At 39.5% G+C, this 15,905-nt stretch overlaps 1 protein-coding gene across 1 annotated transcript in view; it reads left to right on the top strand.

Moving 5' to 3' along the window:
• C7H11orf49 (chromosome 7 C11orf49 homolog) overlaps positions 1–15,905 on the top strand; it is an 85,115-nt gene that overhangs the window by 12,467 nt on the left and 56,743 nt on the right. The window contains exon 3 of the mRNA XM_040599707.1: positions 15,748–15,878. Within this exon, the coding sequence (XP_040455641.1) occupies positions 15,748–15,878 (131 nt within the window). The remainder of the gene's footprint in view (positions 1–15,747; positions 15,879–15,905) is intronic.

The raw sequence follows: 15,905 nt of genomic DNA, 5'->3' as shown, positions 1-15,905 counted from the left end.
CAGCTGAACAAATAGTCAGTAAACAAGAGCTTAAGAAAGATAAAGAGCATGACTACAATGACCTCCACCCACCAACAGGATTTCTTTACCAAAGTTGAAGGCAATGTGGCTTTGAAACACCCAGCTGAAATCGTCATCCAGATTGGATTTGGTTTGCACCTACCTTCAGGCTGACACGTTAGGGCTTTTTCTGAACTTCTGATCATACGTACTGAAAAAATTAAATGGTGAGTAAGAGGTCTTCCACAGTTTTTGAAACTGCTCACATTGATTCTCTACAGTATTTCTTCGTCATGACATGATAACCATCTTTTCACTTCGTATTCCTCTTCTACCTTTGAAAGAATAAACAATAATTCAAGATCTTTATGACAAACAAAACTGCCCCCATAGAGCACAACCCTCTGACTCAGGTGCTGGAGATCATGTTTTTCCCATTTATTTCCAAAGAAAGATGTGAATTTCTACAATGACTTTTTGTTCACACTGAGTGTTCACACTGAGGAGCTTCTGATTTCTTGAAAGACAGGAAAAGGCTATGTGTTCATTTTTTTTCTGTAATACAGAGCTAGTCATTCTCCTTTTTTGTTTCTTTTCTTTTTCTTTCATAGTATGTCTGAAGTTTAGTACATCAAACTGTGTCCCTGTACCAAAGCACAAACAGGCTTAGTCATTTTGAGAGCTGCGAAACTCCTAAGGTTTGAAATGTGGGATTCTTTGTTTAAAGTGGAGAATAAATGACAGCCAGTATGGCTGTAGGTAGACTCAGAATACAAAGCTTCCTATTAAGGAAGTGTCAAACATTCTGGCTCCCAGGGCTTAGTAGTGAGCCCTTACTGCCCGTTAGACTCCTGTGCATCCATGCAACTGTCAACATTTGTTTAGGCTGTGCTTTGAGGGCTGCATTGCTCTGCCAAGCAAATAAGCTCGATCCTGATTTTTATCTTTAATCTTGGTATCTTCGGACTGAAAGGTAACTTGTGAGATTCCAGAAGGCTTGTGTGCACTCTCCCACTGTTTTCCTTGTTCCAGGTTATTCTAAGTGAGAGGATTGGCCTGTGCATATTTTGAAGTATGCTGCAATGATTTGAGATGAAGGGACTTGATATTAGTGTGTCCACTTTTTCACGCTGCACTTCCCTTATTTATGCTCACTTAAAATTAAGAGACCAAGCCCAGGGTTTAGAAAGCTAGGAGGTAGGTCCAAGCAAGTGACTTTTTTTTTTTTTAAGTATATATGGGATAAAATACTAATTTCTGTAACTTTTGAGAAATAATGAAGTAAGTTAGTGTGTCAAGGATGGGTGTCAGGTATTCTCCAAACTCATCTCAGAGAGCACAATTTTCCACAGAGTGGTGTTCCATGGACTTCTCTTGCAGCAGTCATGGCCTTTCCATCGTGCATTGCAATGCCCCACCTCACCATGAGTCACTTCAAATCTTTGTGCCGGTTACAACAACTATTTTTATGGGTAATTAAGAAAATTTTGTTGGGATTTAGCTTATCTGCATGAAATTTCAGAGCTGAAAATGATGTCGTTATGTCCTCTGTATGGATCAAGCAGTGTTTTGCAGGCAGTGAGTGTTTCTAGTAGTTTCTAGTAAATGAAATGGGGAATGTATTCCACTGCACAGCCTAGCACCAGAATTGCTGATTGTAGAGGGCTGACCTTCATCTCTGCAGTTCTCTTTCCAGAATATTTTTAGGCTTCAGGGATATTTTTTCTCCCACTTTATTCCATTGTTCATTTGTCCTAGTCATATGGACATCTGCTTTCAATCTTGGGCATACCTTGAGGCTCCCCTCATCTGAATCACTCCTGACTCTTAGAGGAATAGGGATCGATCACCCTTCTGCCAATTAATCCACATCTTTTAGTTAAACGAATAAAATTTATGCCTCTCTAAGGACTGGTCTTGATTTCATTGATACCCTGAAATGCTACTGGTTCATTACGAACTCAAGGAATCTCTGCTTTGCTTTTGAATCTCCATGAAATGCAGGCTCTTGAAAGCCCTCTGTGTAATTACACACTAATGCTGCTTTACTTCTTCCAGCCTAACTTCTGTGCCAACATATCTTAAAGGGACATGTTCCTCCTATACAATATTTATCATCCTGTTTTCTTGATCTTTCCAGTGCTGAAGAAAACCAGGGCCCCCATGCTAATGCATTTGATCATGCAGTGGGAATGTGCATAGCATCCCACTTTATAATATTTTCTGGGATCTTAAAGGGAGTCTGTGTGTCTTTTTTTCACTTCAGCTAGAAGAAGCAGCAACAAAAAATTTTGACCAAGAGACTTCCTACTAGTAATTTTTGCTTTTCTTCTGGGCTAACCCTTTGCTTAAAACTTTTTTTTCCCCAGCTTGCAGGTAGATGTGTTAATCTGTTCCAGACTCTTTGGAAAGCTCGGAAATATTAACCAGTGATAACTTACCTCAGACAGGAAACTCTTCTTATCACTTTTATGGTTTGTTTGATAAACCAAACACAAGTGAAGTGGAGACACAGGAAAAGGCATGTTTTTGTCTCCCAAAACGCTTTTTGTTTTCTTCTGTTTCTGGTGAGATGTCTCCCTGACCACCTGCCAGCTGGAGCATGATTGAGAAAGACATCTTGCTTTTAGCTTTCACATGCAGCACTACTTCCATGGGGCTCTGCAAACTGATGTCTGAGATCTCCTTTTTTCTTTGAGGGATGTTTCTGCTGGCTCTGATTTGAAGTGTCCCCACTGGATCTTCTGTGGCAGTTTGATAACATTTATCTGAGAAGGTGTCTGTGCTGTGTGTGTTTGGGGGGTTGGGGGTTGCATACTACTGCTTTTAGATCTGTTGTGTGCCTGGCAATTCAAAATGTCAGGTCTGTAGAGCCCTGCTTTACACAAAGGAACATTTGCCTTGTTCAGACCGCCAGTGCTATATAGTTTGAGATCCTTGTATAGGAAGATGTTATCATGGTGAGAAGTATCAACTTCTAGCAATGAAAGTATCTCATTTTCTCTTGCTGTCTGGATTGGCTGGAACAATTTGTTCAACTCATTCCTTAGGGACAAATATGATACTGCTCTCTTGGTGCTCTCTGGCAATAGCAGTGACACAGGCTTCAGTGTCAGAAAAACTTCTGGCTTGTTCAGTCCTGTACTGCTGTACAACATTACCTAAATAAATCTGTAGAATAAACAATGTCCTCCTCTTTAAAATAATCTCAGTACCCTTGGGGGCAGGTGGCAGGGGGGAAGGGCCAGAAACAGGACAGATGGGATGCCCGTGAGAAATAAGCCACTCACTGAAGACAACCTTAATTGGCAACTGGAAATAAGCTGAATTATCTGTTTATAAAGAGGAGAGATTCTCAGAATTAGCTTAGAGCCATCAATTTTTTTCTTTTTTTGCATCTATGTACGTAAACCTTATCATAGTCGTCATCTTGCTGTCATCTGCTCTGCATCTTTCCCTTTTTTACAGTAACTTGTTCTGTCTTGTTCACAAGGAAAGCATAAGCTCTTCAAGACAGAAGTGATATTGTACTGCATGTGCTTTACAGCATCTAGCATTGTAGAATGTCATCTCTGTGCTTTGTACAATTGTAGTATAAACAGCAAAAATAGTAGTGAGAAGGTCCTTAGGGCTTTGACAGGTTGTGCCAGATTCCCTTTCTAAGAGATGGAGCCATTCATTAGGATTTCTCAGTAAGACTTCAGGGGAGGGATGTTGGTTGTTGGGTTTTGTAGTGTTAGTTCTGTGGGGGTTTGAGCAAATCAGTAGCCTCTGGGAAGTAACAGCACTTTCTGGTTCTTACATAAAATGTTGATATTCTCTCTGATAAAATCTTACAAGCAATTGTAAAAATAGTATTTAATGTGTTCCTCAAATACTGTCAGGATTCCGGCATGTTTTCTACTCTGGAGACTCAAAGACAAAATTATCACACTCAATGCAAGACTGCACTGAGCCATGTGATCAGTATGAAGCTGCTGCTGTCAGTGGCTGAGCTGTGAAGCAGCCCTTTGGGCTGAAAATCTCATCTGGGATAATGTGCTTGATGGTTCCTGACAGGCTTTTACTTGGGATTCCTTGATCCCTAGGGCACTGCATAAGAGTGCTGTCCGCCTCTCCTTTGCTCTTCAGTTATCAGTGGAAAGAAAATGAATATATGCACTCAGACACAGCACTCGTGCCAGAAGCTCTGAGGAGCAGATTTTGCAGCTAATGTGAATAAGCTGCTATGAGAGAGATATTTTCTAAGTCACTCTCCATAGAGTACATCGATTTGCAGGACTGAATTTGTTGATAAATCTTTTTGGTGAATCTATAATAGTTGCATATTTCTTCACTTAGAGTGTTGCTAATGGACACAAAGCCTTTCTGTTAAAGTCCATTTGTTGCCTTCCAGTCTTACCTCTGTAGAGGTCCAAATGGCAAAGTCTCTTCCTTGTAATCTAAGTTTCTTCAACGCATATTGGAAATGGGATTTCAGTATCCCTTGTCTACTGCACATGGAGTTTGTGTTTTGTATGAGAGCTACAGAAGATTCAGGGGTTGTGGATAATTCAGTTTATTTGTAATTAAAATTATGTTAATTTTGTCCAGAACCTGTAGATCTGACACCTGAAGCGTTATGTTGTTATTATAGAATTGCTTGACAGCAGAAACAGCATTGGCATCTCGATCTGACAGGCAGGATCTATAATTCCTGGTTTTCCCAGAGCTGTTTCTTCGTAACAAACATTGCAACAAGTCCTAGCCTGACAAATATGCTGATTGGGATGGCTGCTGTTGAGTAAACAGCTGGAATAAAATGCATATATTAATGGGAATAACACACTGATTCCCACTGTAGTTTGTATGTGTTGCCAATATATTAGAAAATGTAGTGTTTTGGTCATACATACTTGAGAATCTTACCGGTGAGTGGATTCGCAGGTGAGTCCAAACCCTCGTAAAGAAGTATGGGGTGGGGGAAAAGGTAAAGAAGCTTTTTGGTAAGCAGGACAGTCTCGGAAGGCTTGTGGCCAGAGGGGTAACATAGAATTGAAGATGAAAGACAATGTTTAGCATTGGTGCTGTATGTGATAATATACTCCACTCAGGAAACTGTAATAGCATTTCGGTGACAGAAAAATCTAGAGAACTTGCTACAGCACATGAGTGTTAGCACTTGATATCAACATCTTGTCAGCACAGGGTAGTTATCTGTAGATAAGCTTTCGCTCATTCATACGCTGACTTGAGCTGCACTGTGCTCTTGAAGAGAGGCAATCACGACTTTCACATGCAGCATAGTCAGATTATGATGCCTCTAGTATATATTCACTGGTATAGCAGGGCAGTCTGCCTGCTTCTTTCCCATTCCTTTATGTCATGGAAATCAGATATTTATTTGTGGTCTTTGTCAGAATAGTTGCGGCAGAAGTGGACTGACTACCTTACAGAGACCTTACATAGTCGGGTATATTTGCATTCCTTCTTACATACAGCCTTGAATGTTGAAATGCAATGTATTTGCTATGAAGTTGAACTTCCTTTAATGGTGGTTAAAGCTGTTTGCAGATAGGCAGTGTTGATAGCTAATATAACTGATAAATAGATGTTAGAAATTTTCCAAAAGCTCAAGTCCGGAAACCTGGCAAATGGTACAAGCATTAGGACTGTATGTATTTGAGTCCACTGCTTTTCCTCTGGGCTAGAGTAGAATGTTTGATCTTCTGTCTAGTTTTAGTTCATAACTCTAGCATAATTCTGTTTATGCTTCCAATTTTATTTTATTGCCTTTCATCATAGTTGTTAATGTTGCTAGTACAAATTTGGAGATGTATACATAATCCCATCTGGGAGTTAAAATCAGTCTTTTGTGACACTTCAGATGTGTAAATTTATTCTTGAAACAAGTCTGGATAATTGAGAGAGAGAGATTGGGAAAAGGACAAAATCCTAGGTTTTGCTGAAAATTGATCTCTCTGGTTTTGACTAGAAGGTAATATGTGGTGAATGAAGAGACGGGACGCAGCTTGATGCGAGCAAGATGTCAGTTTATTAGTGATTCTCTTACATTTACATACATTTCTACCTTCTACATATTACACACTGATTGGTTAAATCTTAAGCGTGAACCACACTGGTTGACATTTAACACACACCGTTTAAACAATAGGAACTGATTAGTTTACCTTATCATAGCAACAATTTCTATTCTAAGATTAGGGGGTTTCTTCACGTGACTTTCATGATTAGCAAAGTTCCTCATTGGCACTATCCTTTCCCTTATCTGGCTGTTTGTTCCTCTTCGACCGTCTGGTTGTCATCTCAACCGCAATGGCTCAAGAGTCTGCGGTATAGCTTGTTCCTTTGTTCCCAGGGCTTGTGCCCTACAAGTTCTAACACGTCTCTATTCATCAGGCTAACAGTACTTGGACTCTTGTCCTTGAGGCCTTGTCCTACAGTAATAGAGAAGTAGTTTTGCTTGGTTATGTGTATTTGTAATACAGTTTTCCTACTCCACTGTCCATCCCACTGTCTGCATTTGGTAGTGCAACAGAATAGATAGGCAAGTCATTGCTGTTCCTAAGAAAATTCTTTAAGAAGCCTCCTGTATATGTGCTGCTTGTAGTTATTTTGCCATGATTCATTTCATCAGTTGGGTATTTTACAGTGCTCATGATATCCTTTTTGGGATGCCAGAGGGTCTTTCATTTAATTTTATTTTCTCCATCAGTCTACCTGGTTTTAATATCTGTGGTATTGGGTAGTTCCTGCCTTATCCCTGTTCTTGCAGAAGTGTAAGGGTCGTCCAGTCAGAATTAGTGAGCTGTGGCAATCTTATGTTGTCAGTCTGCCACTAAGGAAAGGTCTGTAGTAGAGCTCACCATGATGCAAAATAGATATTCAGTGCTGATATCACTCTTTGACAAGCATTGTTCTCCATCATTCTGGAAAACCACTCAGCTGTGCTTGCTGAGTCATTGTGTAGGGATATGTAGGAAAAAATGAGAAAGATAAATAGTGACACATCCACAACAAATGTAGTGGGACTATTTATGGTCCTTTGCATACAATCCACAGTGCTTATATAAAGCAGTAATCTCTTTTCATCCTTGGTCACATGCTGTAAGGATTGGATTTCCTGCAGCTTCTCTAAATTTTTGGAGGAAAACTGGTTTAGTAATGTGAAATTGTCACCTGAAGTTCAGTAGAAATGCGCTAGTGAATAGCAGCTTTGGAACAACATCATAACATAGGAAGTTTGCTACACATTGGGGTGTTTTCCCTTAGTATATGGGTTGATGTTTTTATTTTTAAGAATTACAAGGCATAATTTTATCATTTTCTGTTAGTTTTTTTTTTTTTAAACACTGTTTCCTCCAATAAAGTTTTTGATGTCTCAAGCTGTAAGAGAACCACTGCTGAATACATGATAACTTCATCAATAACTGTACCTTTCTCTGTATTACTAACTCATATGGTTTAGTTCTGGTTTTAATGAAACATTTTTGTGTGAGTCTAGCATACTATATGTATATAGGAGTTCTTTGCTTCCGTCTGTCTAAGCTTCTAAGGCTTTTTATTAAATTGGAATAAAGTAGTTTTAAGTTTGAGGAACACACTGTTTTTCCCAGAAAGATCTTTAAGAAAGGATGGATCAGAATTGAGGTGGGCAGGTTTTCTTTTTTTGTTTTATGGTATTGGAAGGACTTTTGTATTCATTCTTAGGCTGTAAAATGTTGTGGTGTCACAGAAAATCTTGAGGAGCGTTTCTAGTTGCCGTGCTACAAATACATGTGTTCCATTGTGGACAAGGCCAACAAATATAAAATTTCTCCTAAATGGGATATGTCAAGCTGTAAAAATCAGCAAATGCCTGCAGCAATGAGATGTGATAAGATCCCATAATAGGATTCCTTATCCTTTACAGGATAAAATCCCTTAACTGTCTCTGCATCCTCCTCTGAAAGTCGTGTAGCTTGCCTGAAAAATGCATTTTTAAAACTTGGTTTATCTTTTCTTAAAAAAAAATAATTCTAGTTTCTAGGAATCTGAATGTTTTCAGAACACCTGAGACTTTATTCTACTTCCAGAATATATTAGCCTTAGAGACTTTCAGTAACCTCATGTTCTGCAAAATTAATCCTTCTGAGTATCTTCAAATGATTTAGACAAACTGTAGCTGGTCAACACCGTAGCCAAGCAGTTGTCGTGAGCACAAAGTGGTTTAACTAAGCAATCTCTAAATGCAGAGTTAGCATTAATGTCAAATGATGATGCTTCATCTATATTAAGGAATTTTGGCAAGGTTCATTTGTTGCCATGATGGAAGTATTGGAAGCTGTTCAGTCTTTGATGTGTTAACAGTTCTTGCCAAGGCAACTGAATAGGTGAGAGAGTATTAGTTGCATTTTTTTTTTTTCTTCTTCTGAAGTTCTTCAGTCTCACCAAGACTGAAAAAAATAAATATGGGAGCTGCATGTATGGCAGCAGTATTGAATCTCTTCGGAACAATCATTACGTTACATTTCAGTAGTTCCCGGATCATCACAGTCAAAACATGGTTGTGCTGCTACCTTCTAATATAATTAAGTCTAATTTATAAAACATGGAACTGTCTTACAATGAGAGATACAGGAGACTACATGCAGAATGGAACAAGCAGGCCTTTACTGATGCTTATACTTTTGCCTCAACTCTCTGAGAAGCCAGTTTGCCTTCCCTCGGCATTATGCTTTGGTCTCAGCAGTACAAGATGGGTGCAGGTCTTGAATAATTTTCAGATTCCCACTCTTCCTTCAGTGGTCATTGACACTTTGATATCAGAATCCATCTCCAGCTGATGTTAGTTCTATAACTACTTCCAGAGTTGTTAGGCCACAGGAAATCTGAACACTACCATGTGTTGTTTTTATTTTTAATAGTGTTCCTCTCCTTTGTGTCATCTTCTGTCCCTTGCCACAGGTTTACTACATGGTTTCTGTAGCATCTTGCAGCTAGTGAATTAATTCCACAGTGTGACAGGGAGGGCAAAAATACATCTGTTGGTTAATAAAGGTAGCCAAAGAATGGAAATCATGGCTGTATGATAATAAAGCTTTTTGAGGACCTGAATCTCCCATACCTTCAGCATATAGAAGGTTATAGAGCAGTTCAATAAGGAATTTTCTTCTTGCCCCAAAATGTCTAGTTGGACCTGTTTGGAAAAAATACTAAATACATTAGCTGGAGAATTAGCAGCTTTCTTTCTGTAATTACAATTCTGGATTGGGTTATTATTTATTTATTTTAGGTTTATGGGGGAAAGGGCAAGGGTTTTTGAGGGAAGCTGGGTAGCAACTTGCAATGATCTCCATAAAACTAGTTACAATGGTATTCACACAGCTGTCTCTGTGGTGTGCAACTCGCTGTGTTTTTTGCTGTAAAAGCTAAATCTCTGTTTGTATCAGCAAGACTTTTCCAGACTGACTGAAACACTATGTGGTCTGAAATAGCACCTGATCAGACTGAAAGAGCTAGTCCTGGGTGATTGATGCTTATCTCTGAAGGCTTCTTTACTTTTCCCTTAAGCACCTTGGAAGGCTTCTGCAGGGCTATTTACCATCTTCCATTGTATGCCCTTTCCCATCTTCCTGAATACTAGGTTTCCCAGCTCATAACTCTAAAAAGCAGCTTTATTTCAGAGTAGAAAGGGGCCCCAATATGTGGCCTATTATATCCATATCAGCTTGCTTACTCTTTTCAAACAGCTATTGTGTTTTAATAGGGCCCTGCCTGGCAGGGGGAGTCCTTAATTCCTACTATATAAGAATGGCCAGCTTGAGTTACAGCAAACTGCAGGATGCTGCTCTGATCAAAAGGCCTCTGTTTTTAGAGATTCTCTGCCCCCACCATTTGCCTTTTATTTTTTTTAATCCTGAGCTAATAATTCAACGCACTAAGGTCATTTTAGCTTTTCATTTGAAAGCTTCAAGGTGTTGAATTACTGACCTAGCACAGGAAAAATTAAGGGAGGGGGACTCTAAAAAAAAAAAAAAAAAAATAGATAAAGGGATTCTGGGTGATAAAGGGCAAGCACAGCAACGCCTTTAATCCTTTCCTTCCCCAGAATCTGTAGACTGGTCTCAGAGGGTTTGATTTGCTACAAAGCAACATAAGAAAGCTTGTTCGCTGCCTACTCTCAGCTGTGTCACAGGTGGTGTTGTTCATTTCCTTTCAAACAGTACGTGGGATAATCTCTGTACCACCTGTATTAATTGTCACGAATACAGAGATTCCTGAGCCTATACCAAGAAGCCTGAAAACAAATCATTAAAATTTGTGTCACTCCTTTCCCTCTTTCCACACCTTTCAGCTGAAATAAACTTGAGTGGGTGAGACAAAAAGGATCTCAAAAAATCCAGTCTCAGTGTTTGCAGTGTTACATCACCCAGTCTCGCCAAAATGTTGAGTGTTAATGATTTCCTACCTGCCTGGTTGTTAAAAAAGGATTTTTTTCTTAGAGCCAGTCATCAGGAATAACTTTCAACATCTGTTTCATCTTAACATTGCTAACACATTTCAGAGGAAGTGCCTAAAAAGCACTGCTAATTTCATTAGAGGAAGATGGTGATTTCCTTGAGGCTGACTTCATTGTCCCAAATTCTAATATCTGTGGAATTTTAAAAAGCAGTTGGCACAAGATCTTTGAATTGAGGAATGCTAATGCTCCTATGCTACTTTCCAAGGGGATAGCTAAAGAAACAATCCCAATGATTGGTCTGAGTATTGCAAGTAGTGTAGTATATTTAAGCCGATAGGTGAGGAATAGAATGATCTTAAATTAAACTACACTCATGCAGCAGTAATTTATTCATCACAGCAGTAAAACTGGTGTCTACAGTTTTAAGTGATCCCTCTCAAGACTCATTCCGGGCAAGGTAAACTTCACTTTTCTGTTTCAGAGCATAGCCTTGGGGTAAGTGTGATTGGTCACTTGGGGATGCTTTGTGTGTGGATGAGTTATTTAACAACAGAAATTGACTGGGTTTTAAAGCCTTTTGAATTTCTGTATTTTCTATTCCTAGAGCTAGTTCTTTGTTGCCCATTGTACCATAATCTCTAATCCTAATACTCCTGATTATCCCTGCTTACTGTGCTTTGGTTCACACCATGAAGCAGTCTTGGAGCTTGTGACCTGGGTTCCTTTCAGATGGAACTAAACTAGAAGATGTGTTCCAACTGCAAATGAGCATTCAGCCCATGGGACCAGACTAGAGCTAGTCCAGAGTGTGTTTCAAGAAAAAACAAACCCTGAGATACCCATAATGTTGACATCAGGTCCTCTGCACTATCTCTACAGATGTTTCAGTCAGACTAGACATAGGCTCTTTTGCATTTGAGGCTACCTTATTTTTGCTTAAGACACTCGATTCTGTTTTAATGACTTAGACACCTGTGTAACTGGGAAGAAAAGTTGTGTGTGTGTGTGAATTGTTCACACTGGAGAAGCAGCATAACCCTTCAAAGTGATTTTCTTCATCCATCTTGCTCTCGATGGAAAATGCAAACGGTAATGCTGTACGTTAAGGAATAACGGTCCTTGTTCCCTGTTTTCTGTGTAGTAGAGGAAGGGTCCTGTGAACTCATTCAGCTCTTTGCATGGTAACCAAAGGTGACACCTGCTAGGGGGACAGCAGGGCCCTGGCAGGCTCTTCTGTCCTTCTCGGGGACTTGGGGCTCTCACTGCATTGTGCATATTTGGCTTTGCCTGAGTTCAGCAGGCAGAGGCTAACTGCTGTAGTGGGTTTCAATTGGGATGTTACCATAGCATCCTGGGACTTCCACAATCTATTTAGAAGTGCAAAGGTTTGAAAAGAGTGCTTGAAAGTTTCTGAACTCTGGCAAGTTGCCAAAATGTAATTACACAAAAGACAAAGCCTTAGTGAAAGCAGCTCTGTTCAGAGAAGCAGCACCTGAGTGCTAGAGTTCCCAGCACAGCCATTTCTGAGAGCTGGGGCTGTTTTATCAGAGTCTCCTTCCAAAACTTTTTTCTTCCTCTCACATGCATATGCCATCCCACAAGCATAGACTGGGTGTGCTGCAAGACAGTTTTCTCGGCAGTGGCGTTGGAAGACACTCCGTTCTGTGGTTTAGCTGTTCTGGGGCATGTAAGGGAAAGGAGTGAAAAAGTAAGCATTTTGGAAGACCCTACTGCAAAAGTTTTTTAGATATTCCCATCGAAGGAGAACCTTGCTTTATTTTTCTCTCGTTTTTCTCCAGAATATTCTCACAAGTGAATGGGAAAAGCTGTTTTGTTAATGGAGTATCCAGTTGTGTAACTATTCTTGTGTGAAGTGTGAGTGTTTGCAGTGAACCGGTGTTAACTAATGAACATTCAGTTCTGTTTCTAGTGTCAGTTTCAGAAAGACAAATAAAACAGTGTCATTAGTAACTTTTCTTAATGTTCTAATTTGCCTGCTTTATTTACTGGCAATGTAGAAGGCCAGGGCAACCATTAGGTTTGCAATAGAAGACTTGGAGGCTTGCAGAGCTGTTGAAAGCTTTCTTCTTGAAGGAATCTCTTGCAGATGGCTGCACTAAATGACTAAAAGGGAGAAAGGAGACGTTAACCAGAGAAGTCAAAAATTATTTTCTATGCTTCTGGGTTCACAAACTCATTTCTAAATGAATGAAGACAAACTAATACCTTGTTGAGATACCCTGGTTTGTTCATAAGTCTTTCTCCTGCAAATAAGCAGGTAAGCTCTGGCCACCTAACTTTGTTAAGGGTACGAATTGTTCATTGAGAGGAGGGCAGATAGAGGGAAGACTGAGCAATCCTAAGGGAAGAGTCTCAGCAGCTGCTAAAGTTCCTGAGAATGAGCCGAGTTTGTTGCTTTGCTTTTGATATCTTGCTTAAGCCATTTCTCTGAGTCTGCAGCTTGTTTCATTTTTGCATTCAAAAGAAACAGGAAGAGATATCTGTTCATGTGTATATAAAAATCATAGGTAGGGCATTGATCTTATTCCCTACAAGCTGCTGGAATACCTGCAACAGCTTTGGGTTGTCACAATTTCATTTTCTTGCAGAAAGGTTTACCTGCAAGCCATTATGACTTGCCACATTAACGGGAACTTCACCTCTAGGCAATTTTTAAGGAAAAGGTGGCCAAGTTACGTTTGTATGGCCCATCTACCCATGGTAAAGCAATTCCAAAATATATAGTTTGTTAAAAACATATAGCATTCCCATCTCTTGTAGTGATTTTGACCCTGCCTGAGAATAGATCTGTTGATTGTAATTGGGCGGCTTGTTGGATAGCTCCATCATGGTTTGGCTCCTTTGAGCTGAACTTCTACAATTACAAAAAGGAGTAAAGTAAAGTAGGGTCTCTGAAATGCAGCACCTTAACTGGGATGAAATTCTGACTCCCATGCTTGCAGACTTGAGCTTTTGGGGAAAAATCTTTCCATTGTGTAGTTAAACAAAATCTTATTGCAAGAAATGAGGAATGAAAGAAATATTGTACCTCTTTTACTCAACTAGCTGGCGGCACTTGGCTGTCAGCGCATCCAGGTGTGCTGATGTTCCAACATATCCACCCACTCTTTTAATGGAGTAAGCAACAACAAATGATATCATACCCTTCTGCCTGCTAGGTTTAGAGCCATCCCATGCTGAAAATGCAAGTGACTTGAGTTTTCACATACTAGAACTAAGGAGTAATCTAGTAGGGCTGTCTGCTGTGAATTAATAGTATGTTAGCTTCATGTCTGGACCTTTCCATTGCAGGTGTGCCAGGATCTGCTTCCAGAAGTTGTGCGTGCTGTAGTTGTTCTGAGCAATATAATTTGGTGCATCTAATTATATCATTGTGCTTTTGTATTCTTTCTCTTCCTTACGTGTGTCATCTTTCTGAAAGCTGCCTTCTCCTGTTACACCAAGTTTCTTCTTTTTCATTCATATCCCTCTTTTCTCCACCAGCCTGTCAAATCATCAGCAAAACAATGCAAATCAGAAATGAAAAAAGTCTTACAGGCTGTGGTTTGGGATGAGAAGATCTGAAATCCCTTTTCCAGGTTTGTCATGGGTGTCTTGTGGGACTTTATGCAAGTTACTTTCCCTGAATCTCAACTCACTCACTTTAAAGCAGTGAATTACAGCAATTTGTAACGAATGCTTCACCTAAAACGGTAGTCACTGGAGCCCTTTCCTGTAATTTTGGCACATTTTGATCAGGCACATGATTATTCATTTTAATCTCTTGGGACAATGGTTATGCTTTTCTCTGGTTTTTACAGCACTGGTGCATGAATAAGGTTTCATAAGTATGAAATAATATATTTGCCCATGGTGTTTACAGAAAGTGTATTCTTAATTCCAGGATTCAAGTCATGAGTGTTTCTTAATCATAAGGTGATTTGTACTACTTTTGAGTTGCATTTCCTTCTGGGTAGGAGGGCTAGCAACAGTGTTCTGCACCTAACTTTCAACACGTGAAAAAAAATTCCATTTACTTGCATGCCTTTGAGAACCAGGATATTAAAAAACAGAAATTGTGTTTCTTTTTGGGAAAAACGGAATTGGCTTCTCTCCACACACTCCCCAGTTGTTATGAGACTTTTTAATTTTGCTGAACTGTCTGGTATAATTTGCTTTCAAGTGTGAGACCCTTTTCTGTACTATGAAGGATAAAGTGATTTAAAGTATTTATATTTAAAGAGATGATTTAAAAATGCAAACTGAGAGGGTTCACAGTGACCACTGGATTTTGTCTGTTGTGGAGGTGCTACCTATGGAGAGGTTCTGCTGTGATGAAAGTAAACTCGGATCTTTTCATTAATTCTCTCCTATGTGGGAGAGTTAAGCTGCTGTCCCAAGTGAATGTTTTTAATGATCTCTCTGGAGTGTTTGAAAGCTTTGTCCCACTTGCATGATGGAGAATGAAATGCACAAAATCTATCTTTAAGGCAACCCATCATTATACCTTTTGGTATATAATGTTTGTATTTGCATTTCTATTGTTCTTGTATGTTGAGCTTTTCCATGCCCAAAGGAGAGTTTCTTGCACTTCAGAGAAACCTTTTTAAGACAGATAGTTTCTACAATAAGTTAACTTAAAATGCTTACAACTCAAGTAAGAGAAATTTGTACTAAAATACAAGAATGTGAGTATCAAATTGACTATCCACTGTAACAACCAGCTACTCTTTTTCAAAATGCAGTAGTGCAGAGTGTCATTTAGTGAAGTGTCAATCTGCTTTTCATGACAACTGAAGTAATTTTATACATCCAATACAATGAAGTTTCAGTAATTTAGAAGTGAAATAGAGGTTTGCTTGGGTTTGGGTTTTTTGGGGCGTTTTTTTGTTGTTGGTTTTTTTGGGGTTTTTAGTGTGGCTTCACAGAAAACTGTGATGAGAATAGGAGTGAAGTTCAAATACTACTAAAAGAAAGGGCATCTTCTGGTCATATAAACAACAGTTACTCGTGGCCAGCCATTTTCCAGTGGATTGGTTTCAAATAAGTGGCTCTTGGACACCCCTTGCTGGGATTATTTAGAATGAATTTTACTTTCACAAACCTCTAATTCCTATAATTAAGTTCCAGTGTGTGGTTTTTGCAAATGGTCTCTCTAGAGAACAGATGGGTATAAGCTTTGGAGATTAGGTTTCACAAAATGTAACTGCCAGTGGTTTTCTTGCCACTGTTCTAGCTGGCCCCAGAACATTCACATCAGTTCAGCTTTCTAACGTTCTCTTGTTTTTACTTTATCTCCACAGTTTCAACAGCGTGCGTCAAGGAACACACATCTTGTTCCGTGAGTTCAGCTTTGTTCAAGCTACCCCTCATAACAGGGCGTCTTTTCTTCGGACCTTCTGGAGGTGTTTCCGAACCGTGGGGAAAAATGGAGGCAAGTCTTCCAGCATCTGCTGCTGTC

Source organism: Falco naumanni, chromosome 7, assembly GCF_017639655.2.
Source record: "Falco naumanni isolate bFalNau1 chromosome 7, bFalNau1.pat, whole genome shotgun sequence".
NCBI lineage: Eukaryota > Metazoa > Chordata > Aves > Falconiformes > Falconidae > Falco > Falco naumanni.
The sequence above is the reverse complement of the archived record's forward strand: the minus strand, read 5'-3'. Positions and strand labels throughout refer to the sequence as shown.